Below are 23312 nucleotides of genomic sequence, written 5' to 3' on the forward strand. Positions count from 1 at the left end.
GCCGTGGGAACGGAGCGAGGCCGGTGGAGTTAATGATGAAGAGCGACACCTGCACCACTCACCGGTCTCGAGTCCCACGGAGGACCTCCGGAAGGATAAAAGGAGGAGTGACGACAGTGGAAGATAAGAGAGGACCAGGCCTGCACTTTATTTTGTGTGCGGCAGTCGTCCGTGAGGGGCTGCCGCCTCAATTTTGTGTTTATTTTATTTATTAAAGCCCTTAAATGTTTGCCGGTTCCCGTCTCTACGAACTGTTTTACAATCACCTTTAAAGTTGTTCAAATGAAGTTCTTAGCAATGCATATTACTAGTCAAAAATGAATTTTTGATATATTTACGGTAGGAAATTTACAAAATATCTTCATGGAACATGATCTCTACTTAATATCCTAATGTTTTTGGCATAAAAGAAAAATTGATAATTTTGACCCATACAGTGTATTTTTGGCTATTGCTACAAATATACCCCGGCGACTTAAGACTGCTTTTATGCTCCAGGGTCACATTTATATATTTGGTCAGAAAAAAGCTTTTTGTATATTTTATTTTATTCTGTTTTATTTTATTTTATATGGATTTACTGATGGATTTTATATTATATTCTGGTTTGCATCCATTGAGTTCCATAAAAAGTAATAACAACAATAATAATTACCTTTAAAATAGTAAAGTAATTAATTCACTGGATTACCCTAAAAACAGATATCACCACATGGTTATTTAATATATATTATTTAAAAATATGTCTATTTAGTATTTATTTTGGCTAGAAAAAAGATTGTATTACATTATATTAATATTAAATTTTTGTAGATTTGGTGTTATTAGAAGAGCTTTTGGTCTGTACCACTGGTCAGTCTCTTGATTCTATTACTGATGCTACACTTGTCCTCAGCATCCGTTTCCATAGCAACTAACCAGTCTGTGATGTAGTGATGTGGAAGCAAAGCGTGTTTGACATGATCTGAACATGGTTTTGCATGAGCGACAACATTAAATATAATCCGATCCGTCCGCTTGATGACAGCGCTGTCATTCAAAAAATCCTTCAGGAATTCTGCTGAAGCCTCAGCTTGACAAAAACACGTCTACAAGATTAACATACATAAAAAACATTGCTTTTGTGACAGAGATTTGACATGGATCATAATTCTGTTTGTTCAATGCCTTTATTGTCCTAAATACAATTCTTGACCTATTTTCAGCTCCCTGATGTGTGAATGTTTTGACTGTTTGACTGTATGAATTGTGCCAAAATCATCAAACCGATGCAAGTGAAATGAAACTAACAATGAAACTTCAATGCATCTATTACAGAATTTAATAAATGATTATGCAATGCATTATGCATGATTTATTTCTTACCCAAAATACAACTCCTGATCTATTTTCAGTTAAATATCGCCCCAAATCCAGCTTTCTAATTTACTTGCACGATTCGAAGCATGCATCTTATTTCTTTAAGGATCATAATCAAATCTAATCCATGTCAGAGTGAATATTTACACTTCTAGTGCTGGTCTTGAATGACTTACATTGCACTATATGAGACACCAGCAGGGCGGCGCTGCTTTCATTGCAGGTCAGATGTCCACAGGCCAGGTCTTGCTTGATCTGCAAGGCGAAAAGATACCTGTCGGGAAATAATTAGAGCAGTTTAGAAGAGGGACTGAATCAGAATGAGAGACAGTAAATCAATAGAAAGGTTTCAGTACAGTGACAGACACTTATTGACTGAATTACAGGCAGTTTCATTTGTGCAACAACGGATTTCAATAGTCTGACGCTAATGACACATTATACTAAATATTAAGTACGTTTATTAGTTAAAAGTCCATTTTAACCATTTTTGATCAATATGTTCTGGTATTTTCCTGCAACAGAACAGAGGGCAGCTCAGAAGGTCAGTCTGGCTTTAACAGCATCTTCTCATGACGCTAAGTGCAGTCGTGAACTATAAAGAGACGCTCTGATTGAGTTTGGCAGCGTTTCTCTCTCAGTACGTCCATCTGTTATTGTGCTGCTGCCAAGCACAATAAAATCATTATTCAGTTGATTATGCGATCAAACAGGACTTAACAACAGGAACAAGCAACAAAAAAATATTTTTTTCTATAGCTTTTGAATTGAATGAAACCAGAATCTGTGTTTTAGATTCTGTATTTATATATAAAATATTACATTACATAATGTTAGTAGTTTTGAATTACGTTCCAGATACAAAACCAAACTCAAAGGAGATGAATCACCATCAAATGTGAAGAATTTAATTCACTGGATTATTAAAAAAAGGCTTTTCCAAGTGGTTATGCAATACAAGCTATTTTTAATGGCATTTCCAGCCAAAATAACTATATAATGATTTACACCGTGACTGCTGCATAAAATTACTCATACCATGAAATATGATTTTAGTCAAACCGCCTACTCTTTTGCCTGCTTAAACAGTGTTGTTATTGTTAACCTAAACTATTAAAATGCTTTCTACAACTGAAATGAAGGTTAAATAATTAGGCTTAAAAAATTAAAAACTGGAATAAGTTTAATTTGAAGAACTAAAAATACTAACACTAACCTAAAATACAAATAAATGAAAGCCAAACACAACTACTACTACTACTAATAAAATTACTAAAACTAAAAAAAATATAAAAGCCAATTCAAAATATTAATAAATACTATAATAATATATAAATAATAGCAGTGTTATTTTAGTATCATTGAGATTCAATTAGAATTTGTTACTATTTTGAGTTTTATTTTTACATTCTCTGTAGTTAATATATATATATTTTTTTTTTGTAATTTAGTGTTTTTCTCATTTCTAGTAGTTTTTATTGATATAGATACGGTTTTAGCTATTTTAGGACATGTTACACAAAATAAAAATGTTGCCTTGACAATTAGCAGAAATAAAAAAAAAGTTGAAAATTCTATTTTATTTCAGTGAATATTTATTTTATTTCAAGTTTTTGTTTCAGTTTTAGCATTTGTTAACAATAATTAAAAATACTTTAAAGACACTCAAAAACATAAAAATGCAATCATGCATAATCTTCAGTTTTCAAATCAAGTGCAAGTTTTTCATTCTCTTCAGTTCGTGCAGTGGAGTTTTCTATCCGATTTCCAAAATGTTCTATTAGGCTATCAGCTATGTTTACACAATCCATCAAAAAGATGTTTAGAGCTTGAAGTGTTTTGCAAAGGCATAATGTCCTTGGCTGAAGGTTTCAGGTTTGGCAGTAATATAATACGCAGCCATCACAGGAAAATCAGAAGCTCTTTCTCTACAGCAGCTACTGACGGTCCGGCCAGAACAGAACACAGAGACTCCTGGGAGACCCAACACAGTCTTATTCTGCCTCAGATTTCCTCTCCTGAATGATGCCTGACTCTCTAAAGCCGACAGGGAAATGTGCCACCAGTCATTCTGTCGGTGGACGTGTTGTAAAATTCATTACGCTTGTCAGGCAGTGGCGTGTCGACACAATCAGCCGCAGGATATTAACATGCAGTTCGGCCATAAATAAGTCATTTGTTAGGAACATTAAAGCAACTGAAAGCTCTTGTATGATTTACAGGCCACTTCGTTCACTTTCTACATCAGATGCATTATATTTGCATTGAGTGATTGAGGCCACATTACAACCGAACTGAATTAATATCACCAACATTCATGTTCTGAACGTTTATTTATTGAAATGCAAACTGAGAATGACCTATAATATTTATCTTTTTAATAAAAGGACATGGGCAGGAACAACACAATAGGAAGTCTGACAAAACATGACAGTTTTATTACAGTATGTTATGGTAGCAGTATGATTTTTTTATTTTATTAGATACATTATTGCTGGAAATTTGATTTCAAAATTATTATTTTTTTTTTATTAATTTATGCATACTTTATACATTTTTTAATTAAGTAAAATATTTCACAAATAAAAGATTTCTGATTATTTACTTTGTTATTTGCACAGACAGACAGACAGACAGACAGACAGACAGACAGACAGACAGACAGACAGACAGACAGATAGACAGATAGACAGATAGATAGATAGATAGATAGATAGATAGATAGATAGATAGATAGATAGATAGATAGATAGATATTTGAATGTCCAAAGATTATAGGCAGTAAAAAAAGTCTGTAAATGAATCAGGACAAGCGTCACCTGGTCAGCTCCTCTAGAAGCAGCGTGTGATCGGGAGGGAAGAACTTCACTACGAAGCGCAGGATGGTGTTCTTGGGTCCTGCAGACACACAAACATGATGCATGATGATATGACAGATCATGTCGTCTGGTGTTCATGTTCACCAGATCAACTCATGAGAGATACTCGGATACGTACGTCTGATTTGCTTTAGAATCGGCTTCAGCAGATCCAGCCAGACCTGAGAGGAGAGTCAAACCAAACACAACACACACACACACACACGTCAGATAGTGTTTTGCTACAGCACATACACTATATTGCCAAAAGTATTGGGTCACCCCCTTCTAATGAACATGTTTGACTACTTTAGTAATTTCTGTGCGTACAAGTCATTGGTGTTTGGAGATGAGTTTTTGGCTCAAGGTCTGCATATAAAGTCACACCAGAGGTGTTCAGCTGGGATCAGGACTTGTCTTTCTGCAGACCAGTAAAGTTCTTCCACACTGACTCAATCAATCATGTCTTTCTGAACCGTGTCTTATACACAGAGACACTGTCATGTTAGAATAGAAAAGGGTTCTGTCCAAACTGTTGCTATAAAATTAGAAGCACACAATTCCCTAGAATATCATTATATGCTTAAACATTAAGATTTGTACTCATAGAAATTACTAAAGTAGTCAAACATGTTCATTAGAAGGGGGTGCCAATACTTTTGGCGATATAGTGTATGAGAATACACACAGCTTTATTACAGTTAAATTTACATTTCTCTTAAAAAAGACTCATTGAACTTGTTGCAATGCATTGTGGGATTGCCTTACCCATGATATATAAATGCCTTTTTTTTGGTCAAACAAGGAATATATGACAGCATAATTTTGCTGCCAAATGTTTGGAAAATCCTGTATTTACAGGTTAATAACTTAATATTTTAACGTATTTGCATAAATTATTTCACTAACCGTATGTCAAGAATTGCTGCAACGCGTCACTTCACTTAACCATGAATGGTTATGTAAAACGCTAAATAGTTTACATAAACAATTGATGTCATTATTATTATTGTTATTAATTATATAATAATATAGCCTAAAATACCACATCAAGCATTTACTGTAATATATAACTTAAAAACACATCTAAAAAAAAAAAAACTTGAATAATTTCTGCAAACAATTTATGTTATTATTATTAAATTTACAACAATAATAATAATAATAATAATTTAGCCTAATACACTACATGTCAAGCATTTCTGTAACACATCATGGTCATGTAAAAAATAAAAAAATAAGTAAATAATAAACAAAATATTAAGTTATTTTTAAAATACTATAAAAATAATATATAATAAAATAAAAGTAAAATGGAATAAAAAAATAAAGTACAGTAAAGTAAAATAATAATAATAATAAAAAAAATAAAAAAATGAAGTGCTGTTGAACTCAACACGTCAGGATTGGTCTATCAGTTAAAAACAACAACAAAAGAAACATCGGTTTGATCTCTAGTGTAGCATGTTTATCATGCCTTGAATGCTGTCTAGGTAGGCAGCTCACTAGGGTTTGGTACGTAGCCACTGTGTCTTATATTTCTAATGGAAACAAAGAACATTAGCACCTGAATACAGTTATGTTAGCTTATGTTTCACATATTGACATTAGAATTAAAAATGAAGTGTTGCTCACGGTCATTTTACGCTGGTCCTGAAACTCCAAACTGAAGTAATCTCCCTCGATGAGGTTCAGATGAGCACAAACCAGGTCAAACAGCACCTTCCCTGGAGCCCGTTGCTGTCCAAACAGAAGAAAATCACTCTTTAGACATGAAACACAGACAGCAGTTCATCTGATGGTAAAGACAGCTGTGTAAGCATTTATTTTAATGCTGAGGAATCATGTTCAAAGAAAGTCCAAATGAATATCTTGTTTCACAGGTTGCAAACGCCACTTCATTCTCACTTCAACATCAACATCTCAGTCTCTATTGACGCTGCAGCAGGATCAGAGATTCAGTGAAATGTAGAATTACAGTAAACGTGTCGGCAAACCCTGAAGACAACAGCAGCCAGAGAGTTTGTCAAACAAATCCACCGGGAAACAAACACACTCCTGATCGGCCATTGATTTCACAAACGAGACGCTTGCAGCTGTGACCCATGAGCGTGCTGTTAAAACCAGGCCACATAACACACACACACACACACACACACACACAGATGGCCACGTGTAGCACAGCTGACTTCACAGTCACCACACACACACCCACCCACCCACACCCGCACCCACACCCACACCCACACACACCCACACACACAGAGATGGCCACGTGTAGCACAGCTGACTTCACAGTCACCACACACACACACACACCCACACCCACACCCACACCCACACACACCCACACACACAGAGATGGCCACGTGTAGCACAGCTGACTTCACAGTCACCACACACACACACACACACACACACACACGCACACACAAAACGCAACAGCCAAAACCAATAATAAAGAAACGAGCATGGCATTTCTACTGGAATTTCTGCTTCCATTCACAACCATTTGCAAAAAGATCTTATTGGGAATTTTCACATGGGATTCACGAGGGGGATTCATAAAGTACTGATGCAACCAAAAATTAATGTATTTCAACGGTGACAATTAGTCTATAAAACAATAACGTCACATGTAACTCAAGGAAAGACCATAAACTCGATAATAAGATAAGAAAAATATTATTATTATTATTATTAACGACTATAATTATAAAAAAATGAATAATTTAACCTAAAACACTACATCATGCATTTAAATTTGTTATTTTAAAGCTATTTTAAAATGTATCCTATTAATATTAATAATAATAATTATTATTATTACTTTAATAATATAATACTTATATTAAATACATTTATAATATATAAATAAAAATAGCTTTCAGTGTATCGCTATAATAATAATAATAATAATAATAATAATATAAAAAAACTACAGGGACCCATGACTACATTTCGTTTCAGATGTGCAGGAACGCTGTAGGTCTGATTCCTCACAGTGAGCACAAAGCAGGAAGAGGTTAAACCTGAGCAAACACACCGCAGCTCTTTAATACTTCTCTGGATTTCTTCACCTCACGCTCCTGCCAACCAAAACGGCCCGCGTCTGCCAGCTCACGTCCAGTGAAACGAGCCGAAGTTAACGCTCCAGCTGAGTTTGGGAGGCGGGCGCTCGTTTAATATATGGAGAAGCTCCATTAGGGCTGATAAATGAGTGTGTGTGTTTACAGTAACGGCAGGATAACCCCTCCCCGAGTCTCTCAGGACCACAGGAAAGATTTACTGCGTGTTACGCTGCAGTTTGCATGTGTGATAAGAGATGATCACAGAGCTCAAAAACAGAGCAGATCGTATCAGTGAGAAACCACTACAAACGTCAATTAAAGAAGCAAGCGCTGGAAGCCATAATCACCACTTAATTCTGAATGTTAAGTATTGTTTATACATTTTACACTGTTTATATATAATTATAGATATTTTAAGGGCTCAAAACTACATTTCCCATCATTTCCGGTGGCAGCGCTTGAATTGAAGTCATACATTAAAAAATACAACTATTATTTTGAATTACAGACAGAATCAATCACAAAGTTACCACTAAAACTAATAAAAAAAAATATTTTCATTGCTGATGCTGAAATAAAATAAGTTGAAGCTGAGTTCAAACAGTAGAAAGCTAAATAGAAATGTAAAAAAAAAAAAAAAAAAATGACAAAAGCATGATACAAACTCACTAAATTAATAATAATTAAATTAATCATGAAACCTGGACAATGAAACCAAAACTGTATATAAAAAATAAAAATAAAAGCTACTTCACATTATTAATAAATATATAAATATAAATACATTCAAAAACTGACATAAGTTAATATGACTGACATAATAGAAACTGACATAACTAAACAGAAAGATTTGCATAAAGTATTACAATAACAAAACCATTGAAACAAACTAAAATAAAGTTGTGAAATTAATTACGAAAACTAAATACATGACATGAAAAATTATGAAAGTACAACAAAAATAGAAACTACAAAATATTAATAAGTATATATGAATATAAATATTTAATTAAATATATAATTCTATATAACAAAAATAGGTTTAGGTTCAAATTCAAGCTAAAAAATAATAAATATGACAAAAGAACAAAAATCATTAAAACATTAAAATTAATATTTAATAAAATTAATAATGAAAACGAAGTGAAATAAAAAAAATTATATATATATAAAAATGTACTACATAGGTAGAAGATACTACAAAATATTAATAATATATGAATATAAATAATAAAAATCAGTCTATCTGCACTGATAGTCAAAAAGTTTGGTCACGTGAGATTACACGGAGGCTAAAAATTACTAAAAAATTCCCAATGGATCCATTGTATACACTGTAATCAACCTCACGAGTACCGTTTCCCCAACAGGACATGAAGACAGCATTAAAACAGTGCTGCAAAGCTGAATCTGCTTCACCACAAAAACCACATCAAAGGATAAACAGCAGTTTAAAAGGCACATAAAATAAAATTAGAAATTGCAATTCATGCAAGAGAGGTTCACTGGGGATATTTTCCCTCAGCATCTTGTTTTACTCTTCCTGCAGCAGCTGAGCTCCACAAACCCACCGGCGACCAGCTGTTTACTGTACACACACACGGCCCCGGAGCTGCCAAACCCAGCACCCTCCACCGGCACGAGCTCAGGGGCCGAGACGGGTCACACAGGGGCCGATGGGAATCTGACCTCTAGTGTAAACAGCTGATGTCATGTGAGCTCTCAAACCGGCGGGATGTGTTTGCTTTGAAACACGAGATCAGATAAGGATGAAGAGCAGGGCAGAAATACATCGCCCTTAAACACAAACACCATTGTGATGAACACAGAGAGCCAGTATGAAACTAAACTACTTTCTTAAAGTGACAGTTCACCCAAAAAAACTACAATTCTGACATTGTCTATCCTCAAGTTTATCTAACCCTATATTTGTTTTTGTTAAACACAGAAAAGAAGAGATTTTGAAGCTATTTTGATGTTGCTAACCAAACACTTGACGGTAGCCATTGACTTCCATAGTATTTTTTTCAATACTATGGAAGTCAATGGCTACCGGAAACTGTTTAGTAACAAACATCATCTAAAATCTCTTCTTTTGAATTTAGCAGAAGAAAGAAACTAATATTTAGAAGAAGCGATAGTGAGTAAATGACAGAATTTTAATTTTTGATGACTTTAATACACATTTCTGGTTGAATTGTGAATGATTACAATGTTATTCTAATAAAAAAAAGTGATTTTCATAATTTCTCTTTCTTTAAAATGACTTTTCCATTCTGAAATATTGAATAATTTTAATAAATAACACTTTGAGCATAATTTTAGCAAACTCATTTTTAGGCCTGAAATATAGTGATTCATGTATGATTGTGATAATGTGGCTGATAATCATTAAATGTCAGATATTAAAAGTCTATCGGATTTTGTTTAAATACATTTAAAATAAAATTTTAAAAAATGACTGTGAATTTAGTATCACAACACTATAGTCTAATGTTCAGTAGGAAAAATGGACAGACAAGTTTCCTAAAGATTATACTATCGTTCGAAAGTTGGGAGTCCGTAAGATTTTGAATAATTTTATTCATCAAGGATGCATTAAATTAAATACAGATTTGATCACAAGAATAAATTACATTTTACAATACATTCACATAGAAAGCAGATATTTTAAATAGTAATATTTCACAATATTACTAATTTCACTGTGTTTTTGATCAAATAAATGCAGCCTTAGTGAGAAGAAGAGACTTCCATTTAAAGTTTTTTAATAACACTATTAAATATACACTAGTGTTTTTAAAAAAAGTTAAATAAATAAGTAAATAAATTGGCCAATGACTGAAATGGCACTGTTTTACTATGCATCCCAACACAAGCTGTGAACTCGACTTCACACTGACTTCAAACACAAACACCTTTGTGCCTAAAGCTGAAGAAACAGTCCTAAAGAAAAGCAGTGAATGCTGACGCTGGAGGTGATCAATCCTGATTTAGACAGCTGTACAGTCAGGATGCGTCCTAATTCCTCTCTATTGTAAGATGTGGGAAGGAGCAGCCAGCCGTGAATAAATCCAGACATGCCTGAGACGTGACACATTTGCCTGTGGTTAGCACAAGTATGCTTCAAGACGGTGAAGTTAACTAAATTACATTAAAGATCTAAAGCAGAATGAGTAAAGTATGAGTAAAACTAGAAGAGAGTCTCGTCTCAGTAAACAGCACTAAAGAAGCGCAGGACTGGCTCCGGTCCAGGGTTTATCAGCGCAGGCGGAGGACAAAGAGCAAAACAGAGACATTATGGGAAAGTAGAATAATCGGTATCATCCGAGACTCGGAGGGCCCCAGCGGTGGATGCGGTACAGTAGCAGCGTCCCTCCCTTTCTGGGCTCCACGTGTTGCGTTCATTGGATCCAGATGTTTGCATCCCACAGTCCAGCCTCGCTGCTCTTCTGCTGCAACGCAATTAAACCTCAAAACGTTATCAGATTAAACGAGAGATTCAGAGATGGAAATTCCTCCTCCGTTTCAACGGCTGCTCATTACTGCTGACCTTCATCCCAACACATCTGGCTCGAGCAAACACTCTATTTATAGCACAACACAAGTGGATGCTTTTAGCTGCACTATTGTTTGGAAGATGCATTTTTACAAAGCGTTTGCATGAATCAGAACGACTTGTGCATCAGAGAAGAATTCAAATTCGACCTTTTCATTCTCTACTTGTGCCAAAATCAATCCATGCTTACTACATAACGCACAGGCCATTTTGTAGTGTTTTAGTCCACAATTTCATTCCCTATATAGTGCCCATATAGCATATTACAATGGACTCTTACGGTATACAATAAATGCAAACCCTATTACACACAATGCAACGCAAAGAGTCCCAAAACAGAGCCAGTGTGCATCCTAGTTAGGAGGTGAAAATATTATGAATTATTTTAGAGACAACCCACTGTTATTAGTTCAGCATGATTTATATACTATTACAGATTTGTTCATAATTAGATTTTTATTTTTATACTGTTTTCACTTAAATTGTTAGTGTTTTTGTAATTTTTATTAGCCTTTGTTTTTTGTGCTTATGTAGTTTTTATTAATTTGTATTCATTAGATTTTATTGAATATTTTCTGGTTTCATTTTAATTGTAGTAAACATTTTAGAAAGTTTCTGTGTCAATTTTATTAGTTTGTTTTTTTAATATCTACAGTTTATTACAGTTATTAATTTTTACTTATTCGTTTTAGTTTATTTCAGCATTTCAAGTTAACTAAACAAAAATTATAAATGTTTTTGTTAATATTTTAAATTAGGTTTTATTTTTAATATTTTGTTTTCACTTTCACTTTAGTAATTTTGCTGTGTTTTGTCATTTTTATTATTTTTTAAATTAATAATTAAAAAAAATATTTTTTTTTAATAAAAATTATTCATTTTTCAAGTATTAGATTTACAGTACTTTATTTAGTTTTAGTTATTTTAGTACTCCAGATTAAAAATAAATAAATAATTTCATAGGTTCTATATTTGAAAGTGTTTTAGATATTGTATTTCAGTTAACATTAATTTCAAGTAAAATATTTTTATGGTTTTAGTTAACTATAATAACCCTGATACAGTCTAGGTATAGCAAAAAGGCCAAAACCAAAGACTAAATGTGTGAAAGAAAAAAGCACATTGGAAACTTGAAGGAAATGTAAACTATGTCTTCCTCGAGAAACAAAATAAGACTCCAAATGAACATAAAATGTAATCCAGCCATTAATCTTGGCAGAACAGAATTCCAGTCAGCGGGAGTTAGACACGCTCTCATTGAAATTCTGCTCAGCTTGAGCAGGAAAGATCCAACTACAGCAACAGCCTGACAACAGATCCAGATTCATGATGAGAACTTGCACAGAGAGCACGCAGATCCACACAGATTCACTGACGGAAATATTCCCGGTCAGAGACAGGACAACTGACCACATTTAATTCATGCTTGTGATTTTAAAGATGAAGGAGCTTCATAGATCATTGAATCTGAAGTCCATCACACTGATGTTCAGAGGTCAACAGCAACAATCTGCATGCCTGAAATAAATCAATCTTATTCACTACAAAATTAAACCCCTTTGGCTGGATATGCATGAAATGCTTAAGTCAAAGCAGTGGATATTGAATTGCGCACACACGCACACACATACAGAATTTAAATACAACAGATTAAACATGGTGTGGAACTTAAAATCCATGAATGCAATTTTTTTGTTTTTACCTACCTACCTGTAACTAACCACTCATTCACCCACCCATATACCTACCAACCAACCCAAACTATCTACCTACTTCATCCAATTTAAACCTTAAATTAACAATAAAACACTAAAATAAATCATTTCAAATTATGGTAAAACAAAACTATTTTAAATATTAATTCAACATTATAATGTACAGTATAAAAAATAAAATACCTTTTTTTCAGAAATGATTACACACAGTTATTAATCGGATGAAACTGAAATCCTATTAGCCAATTTAACCAACAAATTAAAAATAAAACACTAAAATAAATAATTTTAAATGCTAGAAAAATGTAAACATGAATTTAACATTATAAATGAACAAAAACAATTAAAACAATTGAATTTTAAATTTAATTTAAATATTTAATATTAATTGAATGAAATGTAAATCCTTCAATCAATCTTTAGCACAGAGTCATTACCCATAATGCAGTTCAAATATGACTGCTTAGCAAACACAGACAAAAAAAAGACGACTTTCATATTTTTCTGAATCATCGGAGGTGAAAATATTCTATTTTCTATCTCGGATAGTATATGAATACACAAAGACTATAAACTTAAAGACTTGAAAACTATCTAACTAAGAATGTACCCATGTGCTGCTCTGCCGGTAAAATGAAAAAGCGTTTTGCATTGGACATTCATGAGCTGCTGACATCATGACAGAGCTGCATTCATCAGCTTTCAGAGATCACGCAAATATCTGGCAGCTCTTGAAGAGCAGCGTCTCACAAACACCGGCCCTCACTGAAGGATCTGGTTAGCAGGCTCTGGGTGTCTGGCAGCATACGGCAGCGGCACAACAATCCTCCATTCATCCGCCGCTGTGAAAGAGCTCTTCTCCCGCGGCGCTCTTTTCTGTCACCAGCACTCGTATCTAACGGGACGCACAAGATCTGACAACCACTGATCGCTCACAAAGAGAAAAACACTCAATCTTGTGATCGGTGCTCCCAAAACTTTACTGAAAGAGAGAGCTTGTATCCGAACTGAAAAACAGGCCTAGAATTTAACACACGAGAACATCACCGTACATCAAAATAAAGGTTCATTTACACAACAACATTGTACTGAAAACAGACGACAACATCAAAACAATTCACCCGGATCTGTGAAAATGACTAAAAACACTGTATTATCATGCTAGGCCAGTAGTTGGCGACGGCACTGTAGGCGATAATGCTATCATTTCCAAAATGTTTACTTTGAAACCCGTTTACACAAATTTGCATTTTTAGGACCCCAAAACATTGTTGTTGTGTAAACGAATGACCAAAATGCATAAAAGGTTTACAGTTTTTAGTTGAAAATAGTGTTGTGTTTTTGTATGGACCCTAAACGCAATAACACTGTTTTTTGTTTTGTTTTTTCCAAAAGAGTGTTTGGCAACAGCATGTTGTTAATCAGCTATGTGGTTGCTAGGGTGTTCTGGATGGTTGCTAAGGTGTCCAGAGCAGTTGTTAATCTGCTATGCGGTTGCTAGGGTGTTCTTAGTCATTGCCAGATGTTGCTATGCATTTGCTAAAGCGTTCTAGGGGTTGCTAAAGCGTCACTATGTGGCTGCTGAGGTTTTCGGAGTTATTGTTAGTCTGTGGTTAAGTGGTTGTTAGGGTGTTGTTTGGTTGCCAGGGTGTTGCTATGCAACTGCTAAATCTGAGTGGTTGTTAGTCCATTGCCAGTGGTTGCTATGTATTTTAGTGGCTGCAAGGGTATTGTGTGGTTGCCAGGGTGTTGCTATGCGACTGTTACTGCAATCTGAGTGGTTGTTTGTCCATTGTCAGTGGTTGCTATGCGTTTTAGTGGTTGCTAGGGTATTGTTTGGTTGCCAGGATGTTGCTATGCAACTGTTACTGCCGTCTGAGTGGTTGTTAGCCCATTGCCAGTGGTTGCTATATGTTTTAGTGGTTGCTAAGGTATTGTTTGATTGCCAGGGTGTTGCTATGCAACTGTTAAAGCAGTTTGAGTGGTTTTTAGTCCATTGCTAGTGTGGTTGCCATGTGTTTTAGTCATTGCTAGGGTATTGTTTGGTTGACAGGGCATTGCTATGCAACTGTTAATGCAGTTTTTGAGTAGTTGTTAGCCCATTGCCAGTGGTTGCTATGTATTTCAAATAGTTGCTATGGTATTGTTTAGTTGGCAGGGTGTTGCTATGAGGTGTTCTAAATGGTTGCAAAGGAGTTTCTATGCGGCTGTGAAGGTTTTCTGTGTGGAATCACCCAGAATATGGACATCAAACTGCTTGTGTGGAAACTACATTAATATGATCGTACACGACTAAACAAATGACCAGACAAACACCATTACTGAAATCCAACATAAACATCTGAACTCTACCCGCTTTGAGTAAATTGGGGTAAATGAGGCAGAATAATGGAGCAGAAACATTTCAAACTACAGCTGAGATAATTTAATGACGCTAAAACACCAGCGATGAAGCCAAACTCACAAAAAAAATATCAAGATCTCAGCTGTCATCACAAACAGCCGTATCGAGGTAATGTGGAAAGCCCTAATAGGACCTGACAAAGCCTTCAGTCTATGACGGATATGGATGAGCGGCGTATGATTAGATTTGAAGCCCAGGCGTTATTAAAAGCCACGGTCCGATCATTAAAATGCAGCACACATCACCGAGTCTTGGAGGTTATGTTAATCATGTCGGGCACAAATGAAAACTAATGAAAACACAGCAAGTCACGCTCTCAACTAAAGTGGAGATAGTGGATTAGACACAGAAAAGCCCGTGGGTAATCACACATTATGGACTCATCATTACCAAAGAAGGATGTATGAGGAGCCAGCGAACGAGCGCAGCTTCTGAATCTCAAAATATGATGTCTTTCCATGGCAGTTTTAGTCATATTTCAGTGTTATTTTAGTCTAGTTTCAGGTAAAGGGTTCATCATTGCATTCTAATGACCTTCAGAGTGGGTAGCCAAAATATATATGCGGTGCAAATATTTATTTTTCTGCTTAACTGTGCATTGATTGATTTTATAAATATTGTAAGGATATTGTGAATTATGTTTAGCTGGTCAACAACTTCGATTTAGATACAGTCTTATTGTTGTCAACTTTTTACATCCGTTTATACCAAGTTGTGTGTAGAATGAATGCAGAATAGAAAAGTAAGGTCCAGTGTAGTTATTGTTTAATAAAATTAAAACTATTTAAAAATAAGTTTCAAAAATTTAAATAAAGCTCAAATTAAATTTAAATAATTAAATAAATAAACTTAAATATTAGAGATTTTGCCTAGGCAGATAACTGAAATGTGTTTACAAACTAAAAATGACTAAAAACTTTTCTACACAAACCAGAAGGTTTAATGAAAAGAAACCAATCAAAGGTCAGTTCTGGTTTGCTGATGATGTTTGAGATCACTTACTGACCGCAAATCATGACAACAAACCAGTCGTCTGCTCCAAGCCGTTCCCTTCAGAGAAACCGGAGCTCTCCATAGGGATTAAATTAACCGTCTTAACCTACAGCTCCACAAATCCAGTTACCATCCCATCCCAACATCCAGAAGCAGATGGACAATCATTTGGGTCATTAATCATTAGTCAGTGCAGATCCTGATACGAGAGAAGAAGAGGACAAATGGGAAACGTTCAGGAATTCAGCAGCAGATTCCAGGAGTAATTGGATATTCAACAGCAGACGGCATCTGAGGAAAAGGAAATTAAAGCTCATTTTATGGTCATATATCCCAGTAACTCATCTCCAATAAATTCAGAGAGGCACTATTCAAATCAGGAGATATTAATATCATATTTCAGCCGCAGTCACTGGTCAAATATGCTGAATGAGTGAGTCCAGTGAATACGTTCAGGTCATATTTCACACCGTAATCTAAAAAAAAAAATATATATATATATATATTATACTTAGCATAAAGGCAATGAAGAAAATTTTAGGACCATTGTGATATTCTTTACTATAATCTCATATGAATCTCGTTCTCATTACCTATACATTGTCATACCTTTATTTGCTTTAATGCTGGTTGTGCAATTTAAAAAATGTAAATAAATATTAGTTAAATATTACTTATAAATTATAAAAAAAAATATTATATGGCAAAAACAAGCTGCTATCTAATAATGATTTGCAACACTGATTATCTGCAACAATGTACAGGACATATTTATAAAGCATCCTACACTGCAAACAAAAAAAGATTAATTTTCTTTATGCACTTTTTTTTCTATACTTTGCTTTTTCAATCTAGTGATATGAACTGAAAATAATATGTTTTTTGATTTAAGTATTTTTTTTTTTTGTTATTTTTTAAGAAATTCTGCCTGAAATATTTTTGTAGAACAATTTTTTTGAAATACATTCTTAAATAAAATAAATGAGTATACGTGCACAACAATATAAAGGAAACAAATCTGAAAATGATTATATAAGGTACAAGAAATACAAGAAATGGGCTTTAAATAATCTAGTTTTCACCCGCTGCGAGAACGCTGGTTAAAATGTTCACATGGACAGAGAAAATGGTGAAAAGGAGCAAATATCAAGACTTTTTGACAGTTTTTATGACTTTCAACAATAAAGTAAAACCACTGAAATGATTTCAATTATCCGACTCTGATTCTGCAGAAGCGTGTAATCTCTCTGCACCTGCTGCACTCAGGTCATTCCACGCTAAACACTGCAGATTAACAATGACCACAACGCCTCTTTCTAGCCTCCTCAATCCCTGAGTAAATCAAACACAACCTCACATCCGACCTACTGCGTAATCTGCTCAGAGCTGAGAGCGTCTGTGACTACAGGCTCACTCCATATCGGAGATTCCTTCACAATCTTCATTTATTATTTACAGTTTAGTTATTTATTTTTTATTTTGTGAAATGTAAAAAAAATAAAAAATAATAATAATAATAATAATAATAATGAATTGGATTTTTAAATTATTTTCCACCATAATTTGCAAATAAATTCTTTAAAAATCAGACAGTGATTTCCTGGATTCTTTCCCCCCATTCTGTCTCTCATAGTTGAAGTGTACCTATGATGAAAATTACAGGCCTCTCTCATCTTTTTAAGTGGGAGAACTTGCACAATTGGTGGCTGACGAAATACTTTTTTGCCCAACTGTATATATATATACCATTTCTAATTAATAATCTATTTATAATAAATAAATATAGTATTATAATTTTCATGTCTTATCTGCTAGCTAAAAAGGCAATATTTTTGCTAGTAATGTCAATTAAAAGTGAAGCATGATTATCAGAGCACTACAGCAATCCTGTATTTATCTGGAGGACTCTGAAGGCTGTATGCTCGACATACAATAATTACAGCAATCGACTGACATGCATCAGCAAAACACAGCTAAAACCTGCCTGATGCAAGACCACATCAAGAAAGAATCCTTTGCATTGTTGTCATTCCCAGATATCTGAGTCCTATGAACACAGGAATGGAAAGATTCAGGATCTCGGTCGGGAGCAGCCGTTGACTTTGTGTTGGTCATGTGGTTCCATTGCCTGCCGGAGCAAAGCTAAACTACATGCAAAAAACACATAAACATCATATCCTGATTCGGCCTTGATACATTCATGATTATTTCAGTGCATTTGGATTGAAATGCTTTGGGTAAATCAAGCGAAGACTTCCAGAAGACGGGGATCAAACTGAAAGAAATGATTGGTTCAGAGCTGAAGAGGCTGTTAAATGTGAATCACAGCACTGACAAAACAAAAGGCTGTCAGACACATGAGGAACTCCACCTACTGAAGGCCAGATATGATATCAGCGGTCAGAGATAACGGCTTCCTACTCCAACAACTGCAGGAAACACCGTCAGACACAGAGTCTCACACTGGCTTTTTCTCAACAGGGATCCACTCAAATCTTCAATAAAGACTCATGAATCAAACCAACCAACTCATATTCACAATATATAAACTATAAACACATTACAAACTTTCAGTTAGATCTTGTTTTTGCTTGCTTATATATTAGTGCTGTCAAACGATTAATCACATCCAAAATAAACGTTTTTGTTTACATAATATATGTATGTGTGCTGTGTATATTTAATATGTATATATAAATACAAACACATGCATGTTTATGTTTATATATATATATATATATATATATATATATATATATATGTGTGTGTGTGTGTGTGTATATATATATATATATATATATATATATATATATATATATATATATATATATATATATATATATATATAGACATGTAAATATTTTCAAAATATATACTGTATGTGTGTAATTTAAATATGTATTTATAATAAATATAAATAAATATAAATGAATATATACAGCACAATTTACTTTTATACTGATTATGCATGAAATCATGCAATAAAATACAACAGAAGCAGTGTATATTATTTATTTTGCATTAATATTCTGAAGTATATTTAATTTTTATTAATTTAATTTGCAGTCTTTTTTGTACTGTCATTTTTATTAGTTTTTGTTTTTAATATTTTCAGTTTTGCTTTTAGTTTATTATGTTAAATAATCTAAAAATAATGTAAGAATGTAATGAATTTTATTTATATAATTATTATTATTTTTTAAATTGCTATTATAAATTCCTATGGAGAAAATGAATGGGAATAATACTTCCAGAAGCAACAGTGCTGAAAAAGTGAGCACTGATACTCTGTAAGTGGTATAGAAATGTAAACACACACACACACACACACACACACACAACCTCCACAAACGTCTTCTGATAAAGGCCAGCCTTGAGGTGAAGTTTTGTCTCGAGATTATAAGGAACTCAGTGGGGTTCAGATGCCAGGCGAGCGATCTGTTGAGCGTCAGCGTGTGAAGGATCTGTCACTCATTACCGGCGGCCAAACACTTCCCAAAGCAAACACTGGAGCGTGAAAGACACAAACGCTCCATTCACTAACAAGAGCCAAACGTCTCACACCTCAGGAGGAGCCATCAGTTATTAAAGCAAAATACTGAAAGTAAGGGAAATTTAATGTGGATATGCTCAAGAGGGTACAAATGACATCTATTGTTATTTTTGCAGTATGCATACTGTACACTGCACATTATATTTTACATTTACTCCTTTATTTATTTTCCTATTATTTATACTCTATGTAATTAATACTACTAATAATACAAATTATATATTTTTGCACACACAAAATAAACAATAAATAAAATAAATGATTTAAATATATTTAATTTTACAAATGCAATTAAATAAATTAAATAATTTAATATTCTAATTATTTTAATAAATTATACATTTGTGTGTATATTAGTAGACATTGCGCAGTGATAAGCATTCAACCCGTGTACTAAACTGTTGTCAAATGACCTCATTATTTTCATTTAATTCAGTATATTGCTTCCAGTATCTGTAAACGTAGCGTAAAAATGTCTTGACCCTGATAATGAGATGTTAAAATATGCCATTATCACTTCTGCTTCATTTGGCACACAGGAAATGCAAGGCCAAGTTGAGTGCGTTGCATTATGGGACACATTATTCCACACAGAGCGTTCTTGTTGTGTACATTTCAGCAAATGTACTCGATCATATGGGTATTTTAACACATACGGAAATGTGCATATGGCACAACTGAGACATTTCTGCGCTCGCCAAATGAATGCAATCAAAACATTTTTATATACTGCATACAGTATTATTTATGAAACAGTATGATGCATGCAGTACATACGGAGTATATACAAATATACTTTCTTTTGTCCCTTTAACAGACTGAGAAGCTCTTCTTGCACTAAACACATATCTGCACAGTTTTGTTTTATTTAACTGGTTTGCACTCTATCTAATCTGCCATGTGCCTTATGCCACTTTATCTATCTCTTTCTTTATTTTTCTACAGTGTCCTCATTTGTATATCTGTATAGTTGTATGTACATATGTTTAAACTGTATTATCTGTATTTGAACGTGTTTAATGTTAACTGTATGCACCAAGGGTCTGAGAGTAACGCAGTTTCAATTCTCTGTATGTATGTGCCGTACATGTGGAAGAATTGACAATAAAGCAGACTAGACTTGACTTGACTTGAAATGCACTTTAAAAACTCCCTGAATGATCTGCAGTAGAGTGAAGTGCTCTGGGTTAAAGTGCAGGAAATAGCAGGATTACATAAGATAAATGACTGATTGTGTGAAGCTGTGAAGCCAGTCAAACAGAAGAATCTCATTTGGTGTCTTTCTCCAGCGCTCCGGCCAAATCCTCTGTGTTTTCTCAATGAATCGGCCTGTGATGGGAGCTTGTGTTTTGGTTCCTGTCCTCTACATGGACCGAGAGCCGCAGGACTCGCTGATTATGTAAAAGCTTCATTAACGGCTTCTATGCTCCTTAAAGACTGACCTCAACCTCAACCTCATAAATCAGCTCGTTTATAGCAATAAATGTCAACAAGGTAAACTAATGATCCTAATGAGGCACAGACAGATAGTCAGGCGTAACACATAACGGAGACGCTGATGAAGTGAACTGAGTCTACAGAAGAAACGTCCTCTATTATAGATTCATCAATGACCTCAGACAGACATTCATAATTCATGGAGATTCATGAATCTGGAGGATATTAATGCAGTTACCATGTTCAAGGAAACTGTGCCACATTTTATATATATATTATATTATACTACATATGCAATTAAGTTTTTTCACAAGATTGAATTGTAACCTCTATGGTGTTTTGAACCACCTGAATAACTGAATAACTGGCCATTGACTGAAGTCCTCTCTCTGTGTGATTCTGGAGCTTTATAAGGCCCGGTGACTCCCTATAGCACTGTCAGCTGATCCCACAGCTCATACAGCATCTGTACAGACTCACAGGAACGAGCTCAACTGAATCCAGCCTCACAGAACAGCTGTACATAAACACTTCAACTCAATGACGTGTGACTCCAGCAGCAAGGAACGAGAGCGTTTGCTTCACTGCAGGAACACCACGCCAACGAGAGAACATCTATTAAAGAGAACTCAATCCAGGAAAAAAGATATTCCTTTTCAAAACAACAGACTTAAAAGTTAATTAAAGTCCAAACTTTTCGGAAAACAGAGACTTCGTGGCATTCTGAGCTCATTTAAAACCTAGTGTTCTCCTGAAAGATGACTAAAACCTTTAGCAGATACATGCACATAAAAACAAACATTTTGGTTTGTGGTTTGCAAATGTCATTTCATCCTGACTGCAGCTGAGCTATTTAGTGATATATATATATATATTTTTTATTATTATTATTAAATATATATATATATATATATATATATATATACACATATACATATACATATATATATATCCATCTATCAGGTTGCATAATTTAAGGTTTTTTGTATACATCTAAAAAAATATTAGTATAATTAGTTTATTAAAAAATAAATAAATAAAATAATATTCATATATATTATTTTAGTCTATTAATAGTAATTACATTAACTATTTTATTTATTATAAATATTATAATTTTTTTTTAACTAAATATATATCCTTTACAAATGACAAAATAAACTATAAGGAGATTGCATTTAAAAACAAAAAAAATTTGGAATAATGTGCACTTAATAAGCACTCAAGGTAAGACCAGGAACATGTTTTAAGAAAATACAAAAGCCCATTTTAAATTAATATTGAAGTCATTTTCAAGTCAGAGTCCATGTTTCCTCCAAATGTTAAGTCTGTCTCCGAAAGCTTCAGCTCTCTTTCTAAGAGGAAAGAATGATAATGACCTGAAGTCAAAGCACCACCCAAACACATTCATGCATACTAACAGATAACACCAATCCAGCGGGGATGCAATTTCCTGCTCATAAATAAGAGCCACTGAATGGACCCAATGTTTTCAGAGGCATGAGATGACCAGCCCTGACCACTTAAAGACACATTTCATTGGGTGGGAACAGATTTTTTGTGGCTAGAAATGTTCCTTGAGGTCATATTTTCCCAAATGAAACACTCTCCTATGTGCAAGACATTTTCAAGCGTACTTCTAGAGAAGTTTAAGAAATTAAAGTTTGCTACTCACCCTCAGGCCATCCAAGATTCTTCAACAGAACAGAAAAGAAGATTTTTAGCTGAATCTTGGTGCTTGGTGATTTACAAAACGCAAGTCAGTGGCTACCGCCACTTTGAGAATCAGAAAAAGCATATAAAGGCACGATGAAATGAATAGCCATGGCTCTTGACAATATATTGTTAGGAGCCACAGGGATTCATTTAGTCTTAGCTGTATTTGCTTTTTTGACTCTCAAAGTGCTGGTAGCCATTGACTTGCATTTTATGAATCACCAAGGACTAAAAACCTTCTTAACAGTTCTACTCAAGAAAAAAAGTCACCTACATCTTGGATGGCCTGAGCGTGAGTAAATTAACAGCACATTTTCACTTTTGGGTGACTTATAAAACAGGTGAAATTATCCTATAGATAGATATTGAGACAGAAGACTTTTCACCCTAGAAAGATCCTATCGAGCACACACTCAGAAATAAAGGGCTTGAGGATCTGGGCTGGTCCAGCAGCGGCGTTTAATAGGTGGCTTGATGTTTCCTGTGGCGCTAAATCAAAGATGAAAGCAGCGAAGAGGAGTGGAGCCGCTGCGGTCAGCCTGTGATGATTACTGCCGGAAAACACCGATTACCAGCATGTAGTCCAACACCACAGGATCACAAATACTGGTCCATCAACTGCACTGTGTTTACTGTACAGGAACGAA

General features: G+C 34.4%; 1 protein-coding gene across 3 annotated transcripts in view; it reads right to left on the bottom strand.

The window, feature by feature from the left end:
• LOC306872378 (FERM, ARHGEF and pleckstrin domain-containing protein 1-like) overlaps positions 1-23312 on the bottom strand; it is a 72231-nt gene that overhangs the window by 29230 nt on the left and 19689 nt on the right. For all 3 annotated transcript variants that reach the window (XM_079420896.1, XM_079420897.1, XM_079420895.1), the window contains exons 3-6: positions 5853-5957; positions 4357-4399; positions 4179-4257; positions 1536-1633 (exon numbers count right to left, since the gene is read on the bottom strand). In XM_079420896.1, the coding sequence (XP_079277022.1) occupies positions 1536-1633; positions 4179-4257; positions 4357-4399; positions 5853-5957 (325 nt within the window). The remainder of the gene's footprint in view (positions 1-1535; positions 1634-4178; positions 4258-4356; positions 4400-5852; positions 5958-23312) is intronic.

This window comes from Barbus barbus (assembly GCF_936440315.1).
Source record: "Barbus barbus genome assembly, chromosome: 7".
NCBI lineage: Eukaryota > Metazoa > Chordata > Actinopteri > Cypriniformes > Cyprinidae > Barbus > Barbus barbus.